Source organism: Rhinolophus sinicus, linkage group LG17 (genome assembly GCF_036562045.2).
Source record: "Rhinolophus sinicus isolate RSC01 linkage group LG17, ASM3656204v1, whole genome shotgun sequence".
In the NCBI taxonomy this organism is placed as follows: domain Eukaryota; kingdom Metazoa; phylum Chordata; class Mammalia; order Chiroptera; family Rhinolophidae; genus Rhinolophus; species Rhinolophus sinicus.
The window spans coordinates 22,377,444-22,396,788 of NC_133766.1; the positions used below are offsets into that span (position 1 = coordinate 22,377,444).

A 19,345-nucleotide genomic window follows, 5' to 3' on the forward strand; every position below is an offset into this window, starting at 1 on the left:
GGCCACTGACTAGAGCAGAGACAGCCTGGATCATCTGTGAGGAGCTCCGGGGTCTGGTTGGATTTTGGAAAGTCTGACAAAGACTAGAGGCAGGAACATGAGGACGTTTGTCAAAACTAATGTGTTCTGTTCTCTCTGGAAACACCAGGAACCGTACTTGCCCTGGCTGCCGGTTACTGGACCCTCCCATGCTGGAACCAAATATTGCTGTGGATGATTGAAACACTTTCCGTAGGGAACAAAAACCCTAGGGCACATTCGTGCTGGTGTGTGTGTGTATGTGTGCGTCCTTTAAGAAAAGGGAGAGGGAGGAGTGTTTGGGATGAAACTGTACCATGTGGGCAAAAACAGGGCTGTCGTGAAAATTTTCCAAGGTGTACTGGAACTCACCTCCAAGGGACAACAGGGCCGAGAGACCAAAGAAATAAGCTGACAAGTCCAGAATGAAACCAGGAGTTTATTATGGGAACTTACAGCCAGAAGCAGCATTTTGGGCGACAGCAAGCCAGTGGCTCTCCCCACCTGAAAGGGGACGGGGGCTTAATATGTATAGTCTCCAGGAACACAGGAGGCTTGTAGCCGCGAGGCACATGCTTTTTAAGCTGTATATTCCAAAGCAGTAAATAACTTAAAGGCCCACTTTCCTATGTAAGAACATTCCTTTCAGGTGATACAGACCCACCCATCCCGGGGTGAACTGGGTCACTGAGAGCAACTTGCTTCTGAAGATGGCGTCGGTCACACTAAGCACCAGAAACCATTTTTTCTAATAGGTGTATAGTATAGGCAATGATCCAGTCTCTCAGCACTGGGAAAGGGGCTCTGGAGACAGAAAGAGCCCCTCAGGGATATAGATTGGAGGCTGGTTGGACACAGAGGCTTTGTCTGTTTCCAGAATGTTTGAAAGCTGGTGATGGTGATGATGGTGATACTGTTCAATCAACTTCTCCTTTCTGGAACTTCAGCTTCCAGAATAAAAATTTGCAATAAGAGCACAGTTGCTCAGTGCTCTGTGGAAGTCAGCTTTACCAGGGTAGGATAGCCCTAGAGACAGTGTGTTCATGTAACACACGAGCAGCTGCTTCCCGTTCATGCTGCGCTGGCCCCTGATGGCAGGCGAGCCAGCAATCCAGGATGCTGCTGGCCCTGGCGCTGGCAGGATCACAGCTCAGCACTAACATGGTCAACTGGAGAATGTCCCAACCTGCGTCTGCTTGAAGTTGATGAATGAGGAAAATCTGCCATGTGGTGTGTGGTGCAGTCGAAAGAGGACCGGGATGGGAGGCCTGGATCTAGTCTTGGCTCTGCCACTACACGGCCATATGACCTTAAATAAATCACTTTTCTCTGAATCTAGTTTCCTTGTCTGTAAAATGAAGAGGTTTATAGGGGATAATAACAAGGAACATTTTGGGTGCATAGGCTACATGCCGGGCTCTGAGCTAGGGACCTTCCAAGCATGAGCTCACTCAACACTCACACCAATGCTATCAAGTGGATATTATTTTTAAGCCCAATTTACATATGGGATACCTGAGGCATAGAGGGTTTAAGTAACTTGCAAGGTGCCATACCCAGGATTCAGACCCAGGTTTGACTGACATTAAACTTGGTGATATGTATTGGATGATCGCTAGGGTCCGACATTGAAGATTTTCTTCCTGGAATAGAAAGAAAGGGAGAGAGAGTGAGAGGAAGGAAGAGAGGGGAAGAAGGCGAGACATGGTGGAAAGTGTGAGGCCTTTTATTGAAAGAGAAGGGTGTGTGTAGGGTGGCGTGTGGTAGTACAGAGCTGTGTGAGAAGTCCTGTGGTTGCTTATCTTTTGCAAATATTTTCTAATTTGCCTTCGGGGATCAGCAAGGATCATTATTGTCTGGCTGGCAGTGTAAAAGTCCCCCCATGCACCCCTCTGCTAGTTACCCCTCACCCAGACACTGGATTATGAAAAAGAAAAGTTTAAGGCGATCGAGCTATTTGTTTATTGCTAAAAGAGTGTAACAGGCACAAATGCGAACTTTTCCCCCATGGCTTGATCAGCTTTGGTTTGGCAAAGCCTCTTGTTGTCATGCAATGGGAAATAAGAAGGATCCAATGGCCCCAGAATCTTGCTGTGTCAAGAATTCAGTTATTTTGAGTTATTTCCAAAACCACTGTCAACTGTATTCTGGGAAAGTGCCCTTCAGACCAGAAATGGTTGCAGTCCAGTCAGCAGAGGGCACAGGTATTGGAGAAGTTTCTCACTTGAATACTGCGTGTGCGTGTGTATGTGTGTGCTGTGCATGTGTCCATGTCCCTTTAAGCAGGAAGAGCAGTTCACGTCTTGGGCTTGCTGGAGAGCAGACTGCATACTAATAACACCAGGTTCTGTGCTTGTTACTGAGCCCAGTTTTTGAAAGCAGACAAAGCAAGGTTTCGATTCCAACCCTGCCCCTTAACAGATGATGTGTGACAGCTGGGTTGTTTTGGAGCTTCAGTTCCCCCACTCTAGAAAAGAAAGAATGATTTCCTTGCAGGATGACAGGTGAGCACCCTCAGGATGAGTGCTTTGTACGTCCTCCAGCCCAGCACTTGACACCAAGCAAGCACTTCGTGCTGATACCCTGGCTAAACCGCATGTAACGGAGCAGGCACCTGCCATCAACTGACTGCCCACTCCATGCCACACGCTCAAGTACTTTAAGTGTCCTCACTCATGTAATTCTCTCTATAACCCATGAGGTACATAGTCCCAGCAAGGTCAAGGAATTTACCCAAGGTCACGTGTGGTAATGATGGATTGAACCCAGGAAGTCTCTCTAAAGAGTCTGATCTTACACAACTCTAGGCTGCCACCTGTAGCTTATACGTGCGTTACTGTTTGTAGTAACTGACTGAAATACACTGTGGAGATTATCCACTTTGGTGAGCATTTTAATTGTTCCGAAATGTCATCAAGGCTTCCATCTGTCCTCAGGTCTTACTTTGCAACCAGGAGCTCAACTATTTAAAGGCTAGAAGATGAAAATGCTCTCTGATCCTTAGTTTCCTTATCTGTAAAATGGGGTTGTTAGGAAAAGTAAATGAAAATATATGTGAAAATGCATGACATACAGTAAGTGCTCAATAAATACCTGATTAATTTTTTATTGTAAGTGAAGAGAGATGATGCTTAGGCCAACCTGACGTGAATCTGATGCCTTTCCTTCGTTACCACCATTGGTTTTCATTTCTAGATTTCTGGTGACAGGGGCCTCACCTCAGCCGCGCTCCTTTCTCCAATGTTGTAGTTCCTCTACCAGGGCTGCTGAACACTGAATCTGTCCCCATGCTGGAACTTCCCCAAGACCCCTCAGAGTAGGCTTGAATCGTAAAGCTGTGGCTGCATAGGATAAAGGCAATTAACATTAAATGAGGTGATATGTGAGGGTCCTAATCCAATATGACTGGTGTCCTTATAAGAAGAGGAAATTTCCACGCAGACAGACACAGAGGGAAGACCATGTAAGGAAGGATACAGGGAGGAGAAGGAGAGAGGCCTCAGGAGAAACCAAATTTGCAGATACCTTGATATTGGACCTCTAGCCTCCAAAACTGTGAGAAAATAAATGTCTGCTGTTTAAGGCACCAGTCTGTGGTACTTTGTTATGGCAGCCCTAGCAAACTAATAGGCATCTGCTCCAGAACCCTCCCACCCCCAGCACCGCCCTGGCCCTCCTGGGCTTCCTCTGGTTTCTCTTACGAACCTCCCCCACCCTCAGCCCTGGATTCATCAAACCCTTGGGATCAGAAAAACTGGCTCCACAACCCAGAGCCAAATCTTCCCATTTCAGGGTCTTTGGGGAGTGCTGGTTTCTGCTTCAAAATGGGCTGAGGGAGGGTAAATGGGCCAGGGGGCTCCCAAGGGAATGAAGAGAGAACAGGAAATACAGACCGAACAAACTGATGAATATTTTGAGTTAAAATCCTGCCCCACATGTGACAATTGAGCTTCTCCCTTCTGGAGTCTTTAGCCAGAAGACTGCTCGTGGAAACAATGACTGGGATGGTCCCCAGTGTCCAGGGGCACATTGCTCCCTCAATTAATTAATACAGGGCTTCTTGGGGTCAAGGTAGGTGCCATAGACTCTGGGAGAAACTAAGCGTTAGAGACTCTGAGAGGGTGCACAGATCCCCAAGTCCATAACCCCCTCACAGGAGGGAAAGGCACTGAAGGGTGGAGGGGGAACGCCCTGGTGTACATGCTGTGTTTGCTCTGGGCCTGGCTATTGACTCCAGGGGCCTTATCACTGTGTCCTCAGACTGGGCTGAGCAGATTAGGGAGATTTGGTTCCCACTGCCCTGTGGGACAGAAAAAAGAAGAGGTGGCAAGGAAGGCTGTGGCAGAGCGGGAAAGAAGCTGCTGGTTGGACTTATCATGGAAATGCTTGTCCTTTCGCTGCTGGTGCTCCTGGACCTGGGGCAGACCCATGGAGCTCTCTACAGGTGAGGCCACATCCCCAGCATTGTGTCTAGCTGGGGCAATGCCCTGCCCTCAATCTTAGGGCTCCCCTGGGAGAGGAAAGCTGATAGGGAAATGAAGAGAAGAAGAAACTAAGGGCTTGGAAAAGGTTTACCAAGTGGCCATCTTGGGTTAGCCTTAATCTCTAGTGCACGACAAGTCATCCCTGAGCTTCCACCTCTGACAGAGCTGCCTGACCAAGCACCAGAGACCTTCTTATGTTGGAAAGAGAGGAACCTGCAGCTGTGGTTTGCTGTTCAAAGGACCTGAGCATCTCCCCAAGGGATTGACCACTGGCCGCCCCCAAGGGTTCTTTTGTCTCTTTAAGTCAGCCCCTCATGAGGTTCATATAAAACTGCAGACCATCCCACATCCCCCATTTTCCTAGAAGACCTCAAAGAGCCTGTCTCTAGGAGAGAGGGCTATTTTGAGTCTAAGAGTCTACAGGAGCAGACAAGAGGCTGGGTAGGCTGGAGACAGAAAGGGCACTGATTCTGGCCAAAACTCGGCATGCTGCCCTGCACATCCCCTCCCTAATTAATTCCCTAATTAACCTCTGGAAAATGGGGTGGGGGAGGGGAAGTTCAGAGAGAGGCAGAAATGCATCTCCTTCTCACATGGGGCTTTGTCCTCAGGGTGCCCCTCAGGAGGCATCAGGCCCTTCGGAAGAAGCTTCGGGCACAGGACCAGCTCTCTGAGTTCTGGAAATCCCAGAATTTGGACATGATCCAGTTCACCGAGTCCTGCACAATGGACCAGAGTGCCAACGAACCCCTTATCAATTACTTGGATGTGAGACATCCTGGGGCATGGGCTGGGGAGCCGGGAGAGGGGAGGAGGGCTCAGCCTGGGGCGTGGCTAGTGGGCAGCAGCATTGAAGGCCAGTGTGAATTTCTCCTCTAGAATGACCCATGTGGACTGATCCCCTGGGTCCCCATGGATTTGGCTGAACAAGCCCCATAGGTAGACCTCTCTCTGTGGGAGGAAAGAAATGAGCAGGGCAAGCTTCCTTTGCCTTACTCCCAATGTTATTATGAGAATCACGATGATGATTTGATTTCCTCCCTCACAGCCCTTCCTCTGCTCCTTTTACCTCTGATTGCCATTTCCCAGGCTCTGTGAGCGCCAGTCTGTGCGGGCCCAGGCTCTGGCCCCAGGGAGCTCTCCCTGAGTCCCCTGGCAAGCACCCTTGGCCCCCTCCATCATTCACACTGTCCTCCCTTCCCTACCTTGCCTATAGATGGAATACTTTGGCACCGTCTCCATTGGCTCCCCACCTCAGAACTTCACTGTGATCTTTGACACCGGCTCCTCCAACCTCTGGGTCCCCTCTGTGTACTGTGCCAGCTCAGCATGCAGTAAGTGGGCCAGAAGCCCCAGTGGGGGATGGCTGGACACCAGCCCTGGGATCGATCGAGGGCCTGGCACTCTGGGGGAAGGGGTTGGGTACTAGAAACTGGCCATCCCTGCACACCATCCTCCCCTCTCCACCTCTGAGTCTGCCCTGGGATCGCTTTCAGCAGAAACAGTGCTGGGCCAGGAAGAAAGCTAAAATTGGACTGCTATCCAAGCTAGCAACTTTCATGTTGACCTGAATTGTAAGAGGGAAACTCCACCACCAAAAATGCAAATCTTTGAATACATGGTGACTCACTCCCTTTGGAATACCCACAAGAATGAGGGGGATAAGTTCCATTCCAATGGTCATTTCTGGGCAGAAAGCTGGGTCAGCTTCTAGTGCAAACTGTTTATCTGCTTCAAGGAGGCTTGGTGACCTACCTCCCAGTACCAGAGATGGGGATGGTGGGACACAATGTATGGTGCATCCAATTGGCCAGAGGTAACTCAGAGGTCTTTGTAAAGACTGGAAAAGGAAGAGCTAAGGAATGATGTCTCTGTAGGACAAGTGTTAGGGATGGAACGCCTCAGGAAACCCCAAGACTAGGTGTCCACAGATTGGGCAAGGAGTTGCGAGTAATTTCCTGGAATGGCAATTGTTTATCCCTGAGTTTCTTTTGAATGCCAGGCTCTGACCCACAATGGTTGGCAGAGGCTGCTGTTGCTGCCTGATACCTCACGTTTATTTTGGCATGCCTTCTGAGGTCACTGTGGGCAATCATGTTTACCCAGGGACAACTATTCGATCCCCAATTAGGCCACCACATGTGGCTAGAACGGAATGGAGTTGCTCACTAGAGAGGGCCATGGCCAACCTTTCTAGAGGCCCCACTCAGTGCTGGAAGTTAAAGGAAGAGACCCTGTGCTCTGGGGCATCAGGGCAGGGACGAAGGCAGTGAGCTGAGGGCCTAGGCAGGAGCAGCGTCCTTGCTTTTCAGAGACACACGCCAGGTTCTACCCTTCCCAGTCCAACACATACAGTGCGTCGGGGAGTCATTTTTTCATTCAATACGGGACTGGGAGCTTATCTGGAATCATCGGAGCCGACCAAGTCTCTGTAAGTATAATTCCTTGATTTTGTTCTCTCTTGGTCAGAAAGAGGTGGAAACAAGCAGCTGGCTTCTAGGGAAAGGGGGAGGCCTGGCGGGTGGTGGCAGCACTCCCTGCCTGAGATGGTGGCAGTGGGTCAGTCTGCTCAGTGTGCTGGGTCCTAAAGAGGTGGCAAGGGGGATTCCCACAGGGAAACACTGCGCAGGGCTCAGAGCCTGGTAACAGTGTTCACAGCTGGCTCTCCAGCCCCAGGAGCACCGAGGAGACAACACCAGGCCTCCATCTTGAAGGATAAAGAAGTCCAAGGCTGGGCTCAAAGTGGGAACTCAGATGCTGAAATAAGGTAGGAGGTGGGAGTCCAATCATGGAGATAAGCCAGAGTCCCACTTGTCAAAATAAAGGCCCCAGGTCAGCACTGAACTCAATGCTGTGCTCATGAGCTGCTCCTTAAACTCCCTCTGACCAAAGGTCTTCTGGGTCCCAAAACCGTGGGAACATGACCAATGTGGAGACAGAGAACCAGGAGAGCCCTGATCCTGCCCTGTCCAGGCTTATGGGCAGCAGCACAATAGTCCCCTCTTATCCACAGTTTCACTTTCCACAGTTGTGGTTACCTTGGTCAACCACGATCTGAAAATATTAAACGGAAAATTCCAAAGCTAAACAATTCGTAAGCTTTAAATTGAGCACCATTCTGAGTACAGTGATGAAATCTTGCACCATCCTCCTCCATCCCACCCAGGATGTTATCCCTTATACAGCATATCCACGCTGTATATATTTCCTGCCCATTAGTCACTTAGTAGCCAACTCGGTTACCGGATCAGTTATGTGAGAGAGAGAGAGAGAGAGAGAGACTGAGAGAGAGAGAGCACATTCATGTAATTTTTATCACAGTATATTGTTTTGTTCTATTTTATTATTAATTATCATTAATCTCTTACTATGCCTAATTTATAAATCAAACTTTATCATAGGTATGTATGGGGAAAAACATAGTACATATAGAGTTTGGTACTATCCATGGTTTCAGGCATCCACTGGGGGTCTTGGAATATTTACCCCATGGATAAAGGGTAACTACTGTGTATGCCCAGGCCTTTGGGGAAATGGAGGCTGACCCACTCCTGATGAGCATGGTTCCAGCTCTGGAGTGGTCCCCAGGCCAGCAGGGCCCAGGCTTCATCAACATCACTTTAAAGTGGGTGGTAGTAGGATATGGAGTGAAAAAATGCCAGGAGCAAAAACACACCATCTATGTAAAAATATCACATACAGACAAAACAACACACATACTCTATTTTCTAATAGAACATATGCAAAAGTACAAATGACTATTTAGAAGTCTACATCACATCCCAAACTGACCATCATAATTCCTTCTGGGAAGCAGAGAAAGGACTGAAATGGCATGGGAAAGGGAATGTTAGCCTTTCACTTGTCTCTTGTCTGCTGGCTCGGCTGGGTGGTGTAGGGCAGCGGCCAAGTCCACAGCAATTCCAGTTTCCGTTGGTTCCTCCTTCGGGTTTCCTGGCCCCTGGGCCAGCTGCATGTTAAATCCTGTGACATAGTGTCAGCTTGCACTGCAGGATACCCCCATCATTGAAGCTTAGAGGCACTGAAAGAACAATATGGATTCTAGCCCACCCTCAACCTCGAAATTCCGAGTCACCCTTCTCCCAGCTGACATCTGTCTTCCTTTTGCTGACTGCCAAAACTATAGGCACCAAGACAGAAGCATCTTCCTAAAATACACTGTTTAACCAGCACCTACATATAGTCAACTATCTAGAATACAATCCTCTATATGATCCTAATGACTCTGCTTCTCTTATCAAACCCTAACGGATACAAATAATGAAGACATGAAATGCCAAAATTTGAGGAATGCAGCAAATGCGGTCCTTAATGAGATTATTATAGCCTCAAATGCATATATTAGAAAAACTGAAAAATCAAAGATCTAAGTATCTATTTCAAGCAACAAATAAACAATAAGGAAACAAGCAAACAACAAACAACTGCAAATCAAACCCAAAGAAAGTAGAAGGAAGGAAACAATATATAGAAGAATGGGATATCAATAAAATAACAGTCACACAATACAGAAAATCAACACAGCCAAGAATTAACTCTCTAAAAGCAAAATTAATAAAATTTGAAATAAAGCTTTAGCCAAACTAATCAAGAAAAAAAGAAAGAAAATACAACTTAACAATATTAGAAATGAAAAATAATACATTATTAAACACCCTACAAACATTAAAATAATAAGAGGATGTCAAGAATAATTTTATATTGATAAATTTGACAACTTTTTAATAAATTGGCAAATGCCTTGAGAAATAAAGAGTGCCAAAACTGACACAAGAAAACAATGAATACTCCAATGTCTATTTAAATATGACTTTGTTATTAAAAACCTTCCCGCAAAGAAAACTCCAAGGCCATGTAGCCCCACTGGTAAATTCTTCCAAACATTTAAGAAAGATATGGCACCAATCTTATATAAATTCTTTCAGATAATTGATAAAGAAGGAACACTTCATGACTCATTTTATTAGCCAGTATAAATTTAATAACAAACTTGAGAATGACATTGTAAGAAATGAAAATTACAGACAAATCTCTTTCTCATGAATGTTGATACAAAAGTACTAAGCAAAATATTAGCCAAAAAAGTCCCATGATATATACATAAAAGAATAAGCTATATCAATCCAGTCATTTTTTTCTAGGAATTTATTACCTAAGACAATAAAAGAAAAAATAATATAATCTCTTAGAAAACTAGGGATATAAAGTAACTTCCTTAATCTGATAAAGAACATTTACAAAGAAGCCCACAGCAAGCTTCATACCTAATCACAAAATGTTGAAAGATCAAGACTGAGTCAAAGATGTTCACTCTGAGTGCAATAGGCAATAAAAAAGAAATTAAGGGCATTAGGAATTGTAAAGGAAAAAATAACACTGTCATTATTCACATATGACAAGATTCCATATGTAGAAAATCCAAAAATATCTACAAATATTGGGGTTAATAAGTGAATTTAGCAAAGTTGCTGGATACTAGATCAATATACAAGATCATTTGAACTTCTATGTATCAGGAAAAACAAGTGAAAAATAGATTTTTAATAATATTATTTATAATAACATCAAAAACATCAAATACCTAGAAGTGAGTTTAAGAACAACAAAAACAAAAATGTGCAAGACCTCTACTCTAAAAGCTGCAAAATAATATTGAGTAAAATTAAGAAAGATCTACATAAATTGAATGATAAACCATGCTTACAATTCAGCATTATAAATAACTCAAATTTTCCTAAATTGATCTATAGATTCAGTGTTACTTCAATCAAAACAAGAGCAATTTTTATTAGAAATTGAAAAGCTATTTCTAAAATTTATATAGACATGTAAAACATTAAGATGATATAAATGAAGAAAAAAATTGCGAAACAATACTTAATACAAAGAGATAGTAATTTAGATAGTGTGGTATTGGTACAGGATAAGCAAACAAGCAAATGGAACAGAATAGAAAATTCAGAAACGGCTCACACAGTCATTTGACTTATATTGAATATGATACCACAGTGGAAGAAATGATAGTATGTTTATTAAACAGTAATAGATCATTTGGATATCCATAGTAAAAAAGAAGAAAAAAATGAATCTTGACTCCCACCTCACACGTTATAGAACTTCTGATAGACTGTAGATATAAATGTGAAAATGTAAAACAATAAAACTTTTAGAAGAAAACACAGGAAAATATCTTCACGACCTTAAGGTAGACAAAATTTCTGAAACAAGTTACAAACACCACTAATTAAAAAGGAAAAAATATTGATAAATCTGACTATATCAAAAGTCCTAACTTCTGTTCATCAAAACAAAAACAAAAACAAACACCATTAGGAGAATATAAATACCAGTCACAGCCTGGAGATGTTTGAGATACATAATCCGACAAAGGACTTGATTTCAGAATAGATAAAGAACTCCTACCCATCAATAAGAAAAATGTAGACAACCCACTTCACAAAAGAAGATATCCAAATGTCCAATTTCATTCATCATTAGGAAATACAAATTAAAACCACAATGTACCCACTGCATATCTACTAGAAGACTGAAATGGAATAGAAGGTAAGAGCCAGGTTGGTGAGGATATGGAGCAACTGGCAACTAGAACTCTCAAAACAGTCGTATTGGAAACGTCAATTAGTACAAATCCCTTCAGAAAACTCTTTGTCAGTATTTACTGAAGCGAGATACTTGCATACCCTCTGATCTAGCAATTTTACTCCTAGGCATATATTTGACAGAAATATGTACATGTGTTCACCTAGAAACACATACAAACTGCACTAATAGCAATAGTCAAATTCAGGAAACAGCCCAAATAGCCATCATGGTAGTGTGGGTAAATAATGATGATACAGTCATACTGTGAAATATTGTGACAATGAACAAATTAAAACAGCATGCAATAGACATAATGTTGAGAGACAGAAGGCAGAGCCAAAAGAATTCATATTGTATGATTCCATTTACATCAAATTCAAAAATAGGCAAAGCCAATATATGCTGTTAGAAGCCAGGAGACCAGCTACTCTTGAGAAAAAGTGCAATGACAGGCAGGGAACGTGAACGGGCTGCTGAGGGGTTGCACATGTTTTGTTTCTTGGTTTGGGAGCTTGCTCACATAGTTGAACAGTTATTGAACTGTACACTTATGATTTCTGTATTATACTTCAATTAAAAAGGTTCATGTTAAAAAATTGAGTGGGAATATGGCAAAAGTCGTTGTGCCTATTTAATCAAGAAAAGTTGAGTAGGAGAAGAATTAGCTTCAGGACAGAGGGAGAGTCCAGGAGTCTGAGACCCTTTGCCAAAGATCTGTGCAAATTTCCTTTGGGCTTTCTCCCATCAGGTGGAAGGCCTGACTGTGGTCAGCCAGCAATTTGGAGAGAGTGTCACGGAGCCTGGCCAGACCTTTGTGAGTGCAGAGTTTGATGGAATCCTGGGCCTGGGATACCCTTCCCTGGCTGTTGGAGGAGTGACCCCTGTGTTTGACAACATGATGGCCCAGAACCTAGTGGATGTACCCATGTTTTCTGTCTACTTGAGCAGGTAAGATCTGTCAAGCCTGCCAGGTCAAGGTCAATTATGACTACAGGGAGACACCATGGTGCAGCTGAAAGAGCACGGCACCGGGGTCAGATTTCTTGCTTGGCCAGCTGTGTAATTTGAGACAAATACTTAACTTCTCTGAATATTGAGGAATTGGGATTTGCCTCATAAAGTCGTTGTGCTTTGTAAACTGTATCACACTAAATTAATTTAAGGAAACTTTTAAATTGGATATTCATTTATGCTGTGAATAAATACTTCTCGAGCCCCTATTATATGTTGAACATGATGTAAGGAACTGGGAACACAATGAAACAAGAAAGACAGTCCTGGGCCAGCACAGTGGCTCAGGTGGTGGGAGCGCCTGCTCCTCACTCCGAGGTCGCCGGTTCTATTCCCACATGGGCCAGTGAGCTGCGCCCTCTACAGCTAAGATTGTGAACAACAGCTCTCTCTGGAGCTGGGCTGCTCTGAGCAGCTGGAGGTTGGCATGAGCTGGTCTGGGTTGCTCAGTGCTGCAACCGGCTACCGTGTGCCGCTGGCAACAAGAGCTGCTGTGAGCTGCTGCCGTGAGCTGCTGTCGTGAGCTGCTGTGAGCAGTGACTGACTGCCTCACGGAGTGGGGGGCGGCGTGGAGCACAAGGCTCATAATACCAGCATGGGCCAGGGAGCTGTGCCCTACACAACTAGACTGAGAAACAACGGCTTGAACTGGAGTGGGTGGGTCGGGGAGGTGGAAGAAGGAATTAGAAAAAAAAGAAAGACAGTCCTTGCTCTCAAGAAGCTTAATTCTAGTGGCGGGAGGCAGGAAAAAAAATTTTAAGTAAGCTGACAATAAAATAATTGCATGTTAATGGATGGCTAAATAATATGTGGTATGTACATGCAATAGAATATATTCAGCCTTAAAAAGGAAGGAAGTTCTAACATATGCTACAACATGGATGAATCTTGAGGACATTATACTAAATGAAAAATAAGCCAGGCACAAAAGGACAACTACTGTATGACTTCACTTGCATGAAGTACCGAGAGTGGTCATATTCATAGAAACAGAAAGTGAAATGCTGGCTGCCAGGGGTTGCGGGGAGGGAAAAATGGGGAGTTATAGAATGGTTAAAGAATTTCGGTTTTACAGGATGGAAAGGTTCTGGAGACTGGTTGCACAACAATGTGAATATACTTAACAGTACTGAACTCCGCACTTAAAAATGGTTGGGATGATAAATGTTATGTTATGTGTATTTTACCAATTTATACTTTTTTTTTTTTGACTTTCATGTTGTAGTTGAAAAAGTTCATGAACCTCACCTGCCTCTGGGCACCCTTGCCTGGGGTCCTGAAAGGATCATCTCACCTTCTCCCTGTACAGGGAAGATTTTTTTCTGACTCCTTCTCAGTGAGACCTAGTCCGAGCTTACCCTGTTTTAGGAAAAGCCCATATCCCCTGTTTTCCTCTCCCATGTGGAGAGTCTTTAATTTCCTCTATCAAGCTTCCTCCTCTCCTGCATGGCTGCAGTTGGGACAGACCCCGGGCAGTCCTGTGAGAGAGGGGGCAGGTTGTCTGGACTCCTCCGCTTCCCCCTTTCAGAGACTTTTGCTCCCTTTCAGCCTGGGAAGACGTGAGCTGTGATGGGAAATAGCAAAGACTTTGCAATTACGTTATTTCATACCCCTGAGCCTCAGTTTCCTCCGATGGGCACACTAGGTTGATGTGAGAATTAAATAAGATTAGGCAGGTGAAATTCTTAGCACAGTGCCTTGTATAAAGGCCATCAACAAACGTTAGTTATTCCCCCCCCCCTGTAAAATCACTTTCCTAAGAGTCCATCAGATACCCAATGTCCTCCTTTACTACCCTGCCTTGCAATGCCCCAAGTTTTGTGTGTTTTTTTTATCCTTTTCCTGCTGAAAATGAATCTGTTTTATGTCCTGTTTCCCCCAAATCCTGTTCAGTGCCAGAACATGATCTGAGAAATCAACACCAATGAAAATTAATAAATATTCAAGCTCTAAAAAGTCATGCTGGGTTCCTATTTAGCTTCTTTACCTTAACATAAGAGAGTGAATAATGTGGAAACAAACTCCAGGCACCACCACAGCAATAGTGGGGACAGTACTTGGGAAAAAGGTGTCTTTTGGGGGTGTCTTGAGTTACATATTGTATGCATGCCGTGGGATGGTCCTGGCCTTGGTTCTGCACGAGTTCTGTGCAGACCTGTTATCCCCATTTCTCACCTCCCTACCCTTTATTCCAAGAAGTAGGGGAACATTCACAAATCGTTGAGCAGAGCGGTTTCTATCCTTTTGCCCAAAAGGCCCAGACTAATCAATTTGCAGTAGTTAGAAGCCCTGGTCTCAAACCCCGGCTGATATTTCTGCCTCTCTAGGTACTTGGTATGAGTGACCAGACCAAGAGGCAGAGTCCTAGCTGCAGTTCGTCCCTAGGGATTTCCAGGGGCCCTTCCTTGACAATCTGCCTTTCTTTCCTGTAGTGGCCCAGAAGGTAGTACAGAGAGCGAGCTGATTTTCGGAGGCTATGACCACTCCCATTTCTCTGGGAGCCTGAACTGGGTCCCGGTCACCAAACAAGGCTATTGGCAGATTGCACTGGACACGTGAGTATCCCCCACAAAGTATAGTATTGAGGGAAGAACGCATCACAGGCGCAACTCAAACTGGATTTCACTGAATTGACTTGAATGAAAGTCCTGATCACTGGAAGAGGGTGCTGGGAGCCCGCTGCATGAGGCTAGAGGCTGGAGGTGCTGAGCAGAGGTCCAGGGACAGCAGAGCGGCAAGCATACGGTACCAACTGCCAGCTTCCTTCCTTGTGTGTGGTGCGCTGCAACAGACAGTAAATACAAACACAGCCAACTTCTCCTTCACGCAACATTAATTAACACACAGACAAGGGATGAGTGACATGTGGGTGCAAAAGTGACCTGGACTCAGATTTTGCCTTCACAAACCATGTACAGAAGATGAAACATACAAACTACTGCCATGGAAAGAGGAAGGTGCTTAATGCTCCATGAGGCGTGCCACCAAAGTGGCCGAGCAGTCAAGGCAAGACAGCTTCTATATATGAAGAACTCCTCAAAGGTGTCATGGAGGTGGCAGCATTGACTGAGACTTCACACACACACACACACACACACACACACACACAGGCATGGAGCAATTGGAAAGTGGGACTGGCTGCCTGACACATTACTAACACTGTACTAGACAATGCAGGAATTCAAAGAAATGTAATTCAAGTGTCAGTTCAGCCAGAAATAAGTTCCTGCAAGGTGCCAGGTATGTGCTAGGTACTAGGGATACAAAAGCAAAAAAAAACCTCATTGGTTCAATGTCTACTGAGGGTTTTTCAGGCTTTAGGGATTTACCCATTTGTGAGTCATGATATCATTTTAAGGGATCATGATTTATTCTGATAGACATATTAAGGTTAAGCACTGTTTCATGAAATTTTTATTGAGTCTACGAGGTCTGACAATTAAGTTCACGAACTCAACCTAGAAAAAGTGTTACCTACCTCATTGCTGAATATCACTACAGTCACCTTTGAAGTGCTCCCCTTGGGAAGCTATGCACCGACACGAGTGCCTAGTCCACCCTTCAAAGCAGTGTTGGAACTCTTTTTCTGGAATGGCCATCAGAGCTGTCATCATATTACCCTTGATGTCCTGAATGTCATCAAAATATCTTCCTTTCACTATTTCTTTTATCTTTGTGTAAAGAAAGAAGTCATTGAGGGCCCGATCAGGTGGGAGGGGTTCCAATACAGTTATTTGTTTATGGCTAAAAACTCCCTCACAGACAGTGCCATGTGAGCTGGTGCATTGTCGTGATGCAAGAACCATGCATTGTTGGCAAAAAGTTCAGGTCGTCTAACTTTTTCAAGCAGCATTTTCAGCACTTCCAAACAGTAAACTTGGTTAACTGATTGCCCGGTTGGTACAAATTCATAATGAATAATCCCTCTGACATCAAAAAGGTCAGCAACATCGATGCAACAAGTTCACGAACTTCATTGTCAGGCCTCATATGTATGCATATGTAGGGTCAGGTAAATGTATTTCCTGCTGTGAATCTCAGTTTAAAAAGTTGAGCAATACTCATGTAGTGATAGAGACCAAAATGGAAACCATTAACGTGCTTCAGTTATGAGAGAGCCCAGCAGGGAGTGAAAGCTGCTGGGCTCCAGGGAAAGCTTCAGGGCTGAGGGAAGGGGGATGGGAGGAGGGTGTGGGACTGACCACGCTTCCTTTGCCCTCAGAATCCAGGTGGGAGGTGCCGTGATGTTCTGCTCAGAGGGCTGCCAGGCCATTGTGGACACAGGGACCTCCCTCATCACAGGCCCCCCAGATGAGATCAAGCAGCTGCAGAAAGCGATTGGGGCAGAGCCCGTGGGTGGAGAAGTGAGTACCTGCCTGGTATGGGGGCAAGGGACCAGGCCTCTCTTGGGAGATGGGGGGCTTCTAAATCGATCCTCTGTTTGTTTTAGTATGCGGTGGAGTGTGACTACCTCACGGTTATGCCAGATGTCACCTTCACCATCAATGGAGTACCTTACACCCTCCAGCCAACTGCCTACACCCTCCCGGTAAGAACTGTTTCCTTATTCTGCACATCACAGGGTCTTTCCCACATGCCTGCCACTTCCCCTTTTTAAACAGTCCCTGCACTCAGGCTGTATTTACCCCCAACCCCCCTCCTATCTTATCCTATACTGGCATTTCCTCTGTGGTGGAAAGATCACTGGGCTGGTTCTCTAATTTCCTGTCCTGCCACAAAGCAGCAGCAAACCTGGGACAAGCCATTTCATGAGGTTTTTCTGATGTTGTCAGGTAGGACTTTTCAACTGGCAAAATGTAATCCCCTCAACCACCAAGTCACACCGGGGATGTTATTATCCCATTTTATAGATGAGGATATTGAGACTTAGAGAGGGAATAGTTCTAGACAGGAGCTGCTGGGTGGTGGGAGGTACAGAATAAGGTTTCATCTCTTCTAACATTCAAATGAACGAACATTGTCCTGAAACAAGAAAATGCCTTGTTGCATTAGGTCTTTAAGTGAGGTAGAAAGGGAACTCCCAGGTGTTTGGGAAATCCATGACCACGTCCCACCGCAGCTGGCCCAGGTTTTCAGTATTGCAGTGTTTTGGTGACACTTAAATGCACTAACTTTGCCCAAGAGTCACCCACAGCATCAGGGTGTCTGCACCAGAATGGAGGCACTCAGATATATAGACTGAGGGCTTTAGGGACTTACCTACCCCCACACCTTGATCTCCATTAACCCCTCCCCTAAGTCACCAAATATAAACAGACAATAAAAGAGAAAACAAATGTTTTACTTTAAAACACAGCTTCATGTCAAGTCCCCTAAACTCCCCCAACAAAGGAATTCTGGAGCTGCCTCGGTGACTGCCATACTGAGGCCAAGCGAGGCACTTCGGGGCCGAGTTCATCGTCTACACCCTTCAGCACTCCAGCACCCCCACACTCTCCCACTTCACCCTGTGTGTGTCCCTGCTCACCCCTACGCCCTTCCCTGTACCCAGTATGGTGCAGTCTTCCTTTTCTGCCAGCAGATTTCAACCAGAGCCACTTGAATCCATCAAGTATTCTGTAATAACTTTGTATTTTTACCCCTTTCCTCTCAAGAAAGCACTTTCAACCCTTTGCAAATTTTCCCACTCCCTCATCAGCAACCTCAAATTTTAAATGGTTATTGGAAAGACCACACCTGCCTGTTAGACCCCAAGTCTTGGCCGAACTGAAAAATTAGGTTGGGGGAGGTTATAGTCTTCTCACAGAACAAGGTATGCCTACTTGTCTTATACCTAAAAGGAGCCACTCAAGTGATTCTTCCCAGAATATCAGTGAGAAACCAGCAGTGGCTAGCCATTTATAGAGCAATATCTCTCCCTTAAAAAGCAATTAAATTGAGCTTCACTAGGAACTAAAGAAACCAGAATTTAAACCAAATCTTCTAATGTCAAACCTTTTGCACTTCCAGCCGTGCAACAAGGTTTCAGTTTTCCCAATTTTGAAATGGGGTAGAGAGGGGTATAATAGATAAACAATTCTCAAAACCGTATAACTTAGAAGCCCAGGCCCACATATCTGAAACTGTGCAAACCCTTTATTGACTAAGTAGGTGAAGATGTATGAAAGAGGAAGAAGAACCAACCAACCAAAATTATGAGGCAGCCGTCCGAGGCCATTCAGTGTGGCCGCCACCACCATACAGTATAGCCCAGAGGCAGCTACTTCTTTCTTCCCTGTATGTCACTTACATTCTTCTTTCCAACCCCAGGACTTTGTGAATGGAATGAAGTTCTGCCCCAGTGGCTTTCAAGGTCTTGACATCCAGCCTCCAGCGGGGCCCCTCTGGATCCTGGGCGATGTCTTCATTAGACAGTTTTATTCTGTCTTTGACCGTGGGGATAACCGTGTGGGTCTGGCCCCAGCTGTTCCCTAAATAGGGGGCTTGTGTCTGTGCCTACCTGCTTGCCTGCCTGATACCCCTTGGAAATCCAGCTGGGCCTGTTAGTTTGGGGTATTCTTCACACCTGGAAAAAGTCATTTTCAGTTGAATGCATTTGTTCCAGAGCTACAGCTTGAACTAAGACCAAGCAGAGCATGAGAACACACACACACACACACACACACACACACACACACACACACTTCACACATACATACCACCCCCGTCACCATCATGATGGGAGAGTTAAGTTGTATGCCCATACTGTTTACTACTTTTTGCTAACATTTTGTTATGGAAATCTCCAAACATACACAGAAGCAGATGACAGTACAGTAAATCCTGTGCACCCCAATCCAACTTTCACACTTGTCAGGCCTGTTTTATCTGTACCACCACCCACTTCTCCCTCCAGCCCCACATGTCTGCATTATTTTGAAGCAAAATCTTAGCATCACATCATAAATCATCACATCAAGGCTTTATCCATAAAATCCTTCTAACATTCTTAAATACGCAATCAGTGTTAATATGTTCCCCATTGTCTCATAAATGTTTGGTCATGTTTACAGTAGACCTGCAGTATTCAAACAAAATCTACAAATTGCATTTATTTGAAATGCCTCATCTGTCTCTTTCATCTGTAGAATTTACCACATTCTGAATTTTGCTGGTTGAAATCCAGAGGTGTCAGGTAATGTGGTTCTCTGAGCCCATCTTTCCTACAAAATGGTAGTTAGAACTAGAGGCCTGATTTTGTGGCAAGA

At 44.8% G+C, this 19,345-nt stretch overlaps 1 protein-coding gene across 1 annotated transcript; it reads left to right on the plus strand.

Moving 5' to 3' along the window:
• The first annotated feature begins 4,394 nt into the window (after positions 1-4,394).
• CTSE (cathepsin E) lies at positions 4,395-18,753 on the plus strand. Its single transcript, XM_019752448.2, has 9 exons — positions 4,395-4,462; positions 5,114-5,270; positions 5,719-5,836; positions 6,815-6,933; positions 11,875-12,074; positions 14,570-14,692; positions 16,360-16,501; positions 16,588-16,686; positions 18,408-18,753. Exons 1-9 carry the CDS (start codon positions 4,395-4,397, stop codon positions 18,570-18,572), a joined length of 1,191 nt encoding a protein of 396 aa, XP_019608007.2. The 3' UTR covers positions 18,573-18,753.
• Positions 18,754-19,345: the final 592 nt, after the last annotated feature.

Bases quoted from the DNA above. Each gene is read 5' to 3' on its own strand.
- CTSE (XM_019752448.2), top strand. From the start codon at position 4,395: ATGGAAATGCTTGTCCTTTCGCTGCTGGTGCTCCTGGACCTGGGGCAG. The intron at 5,271-5,718 runs GTGAGACATCCT...CCTTGCCTATAG, and splicing joins CCCTTATCAATTACTTGGAT to ATGGAATACTTTGGCACCGT. The intron at 12,075-14,569 runs GTAAGATCTGTC...TCTTTCCTGTAG, and splicing joins TTTTCTGTCTACTTGAGCAG to TGGCCCAGAAGGTAGTACAG.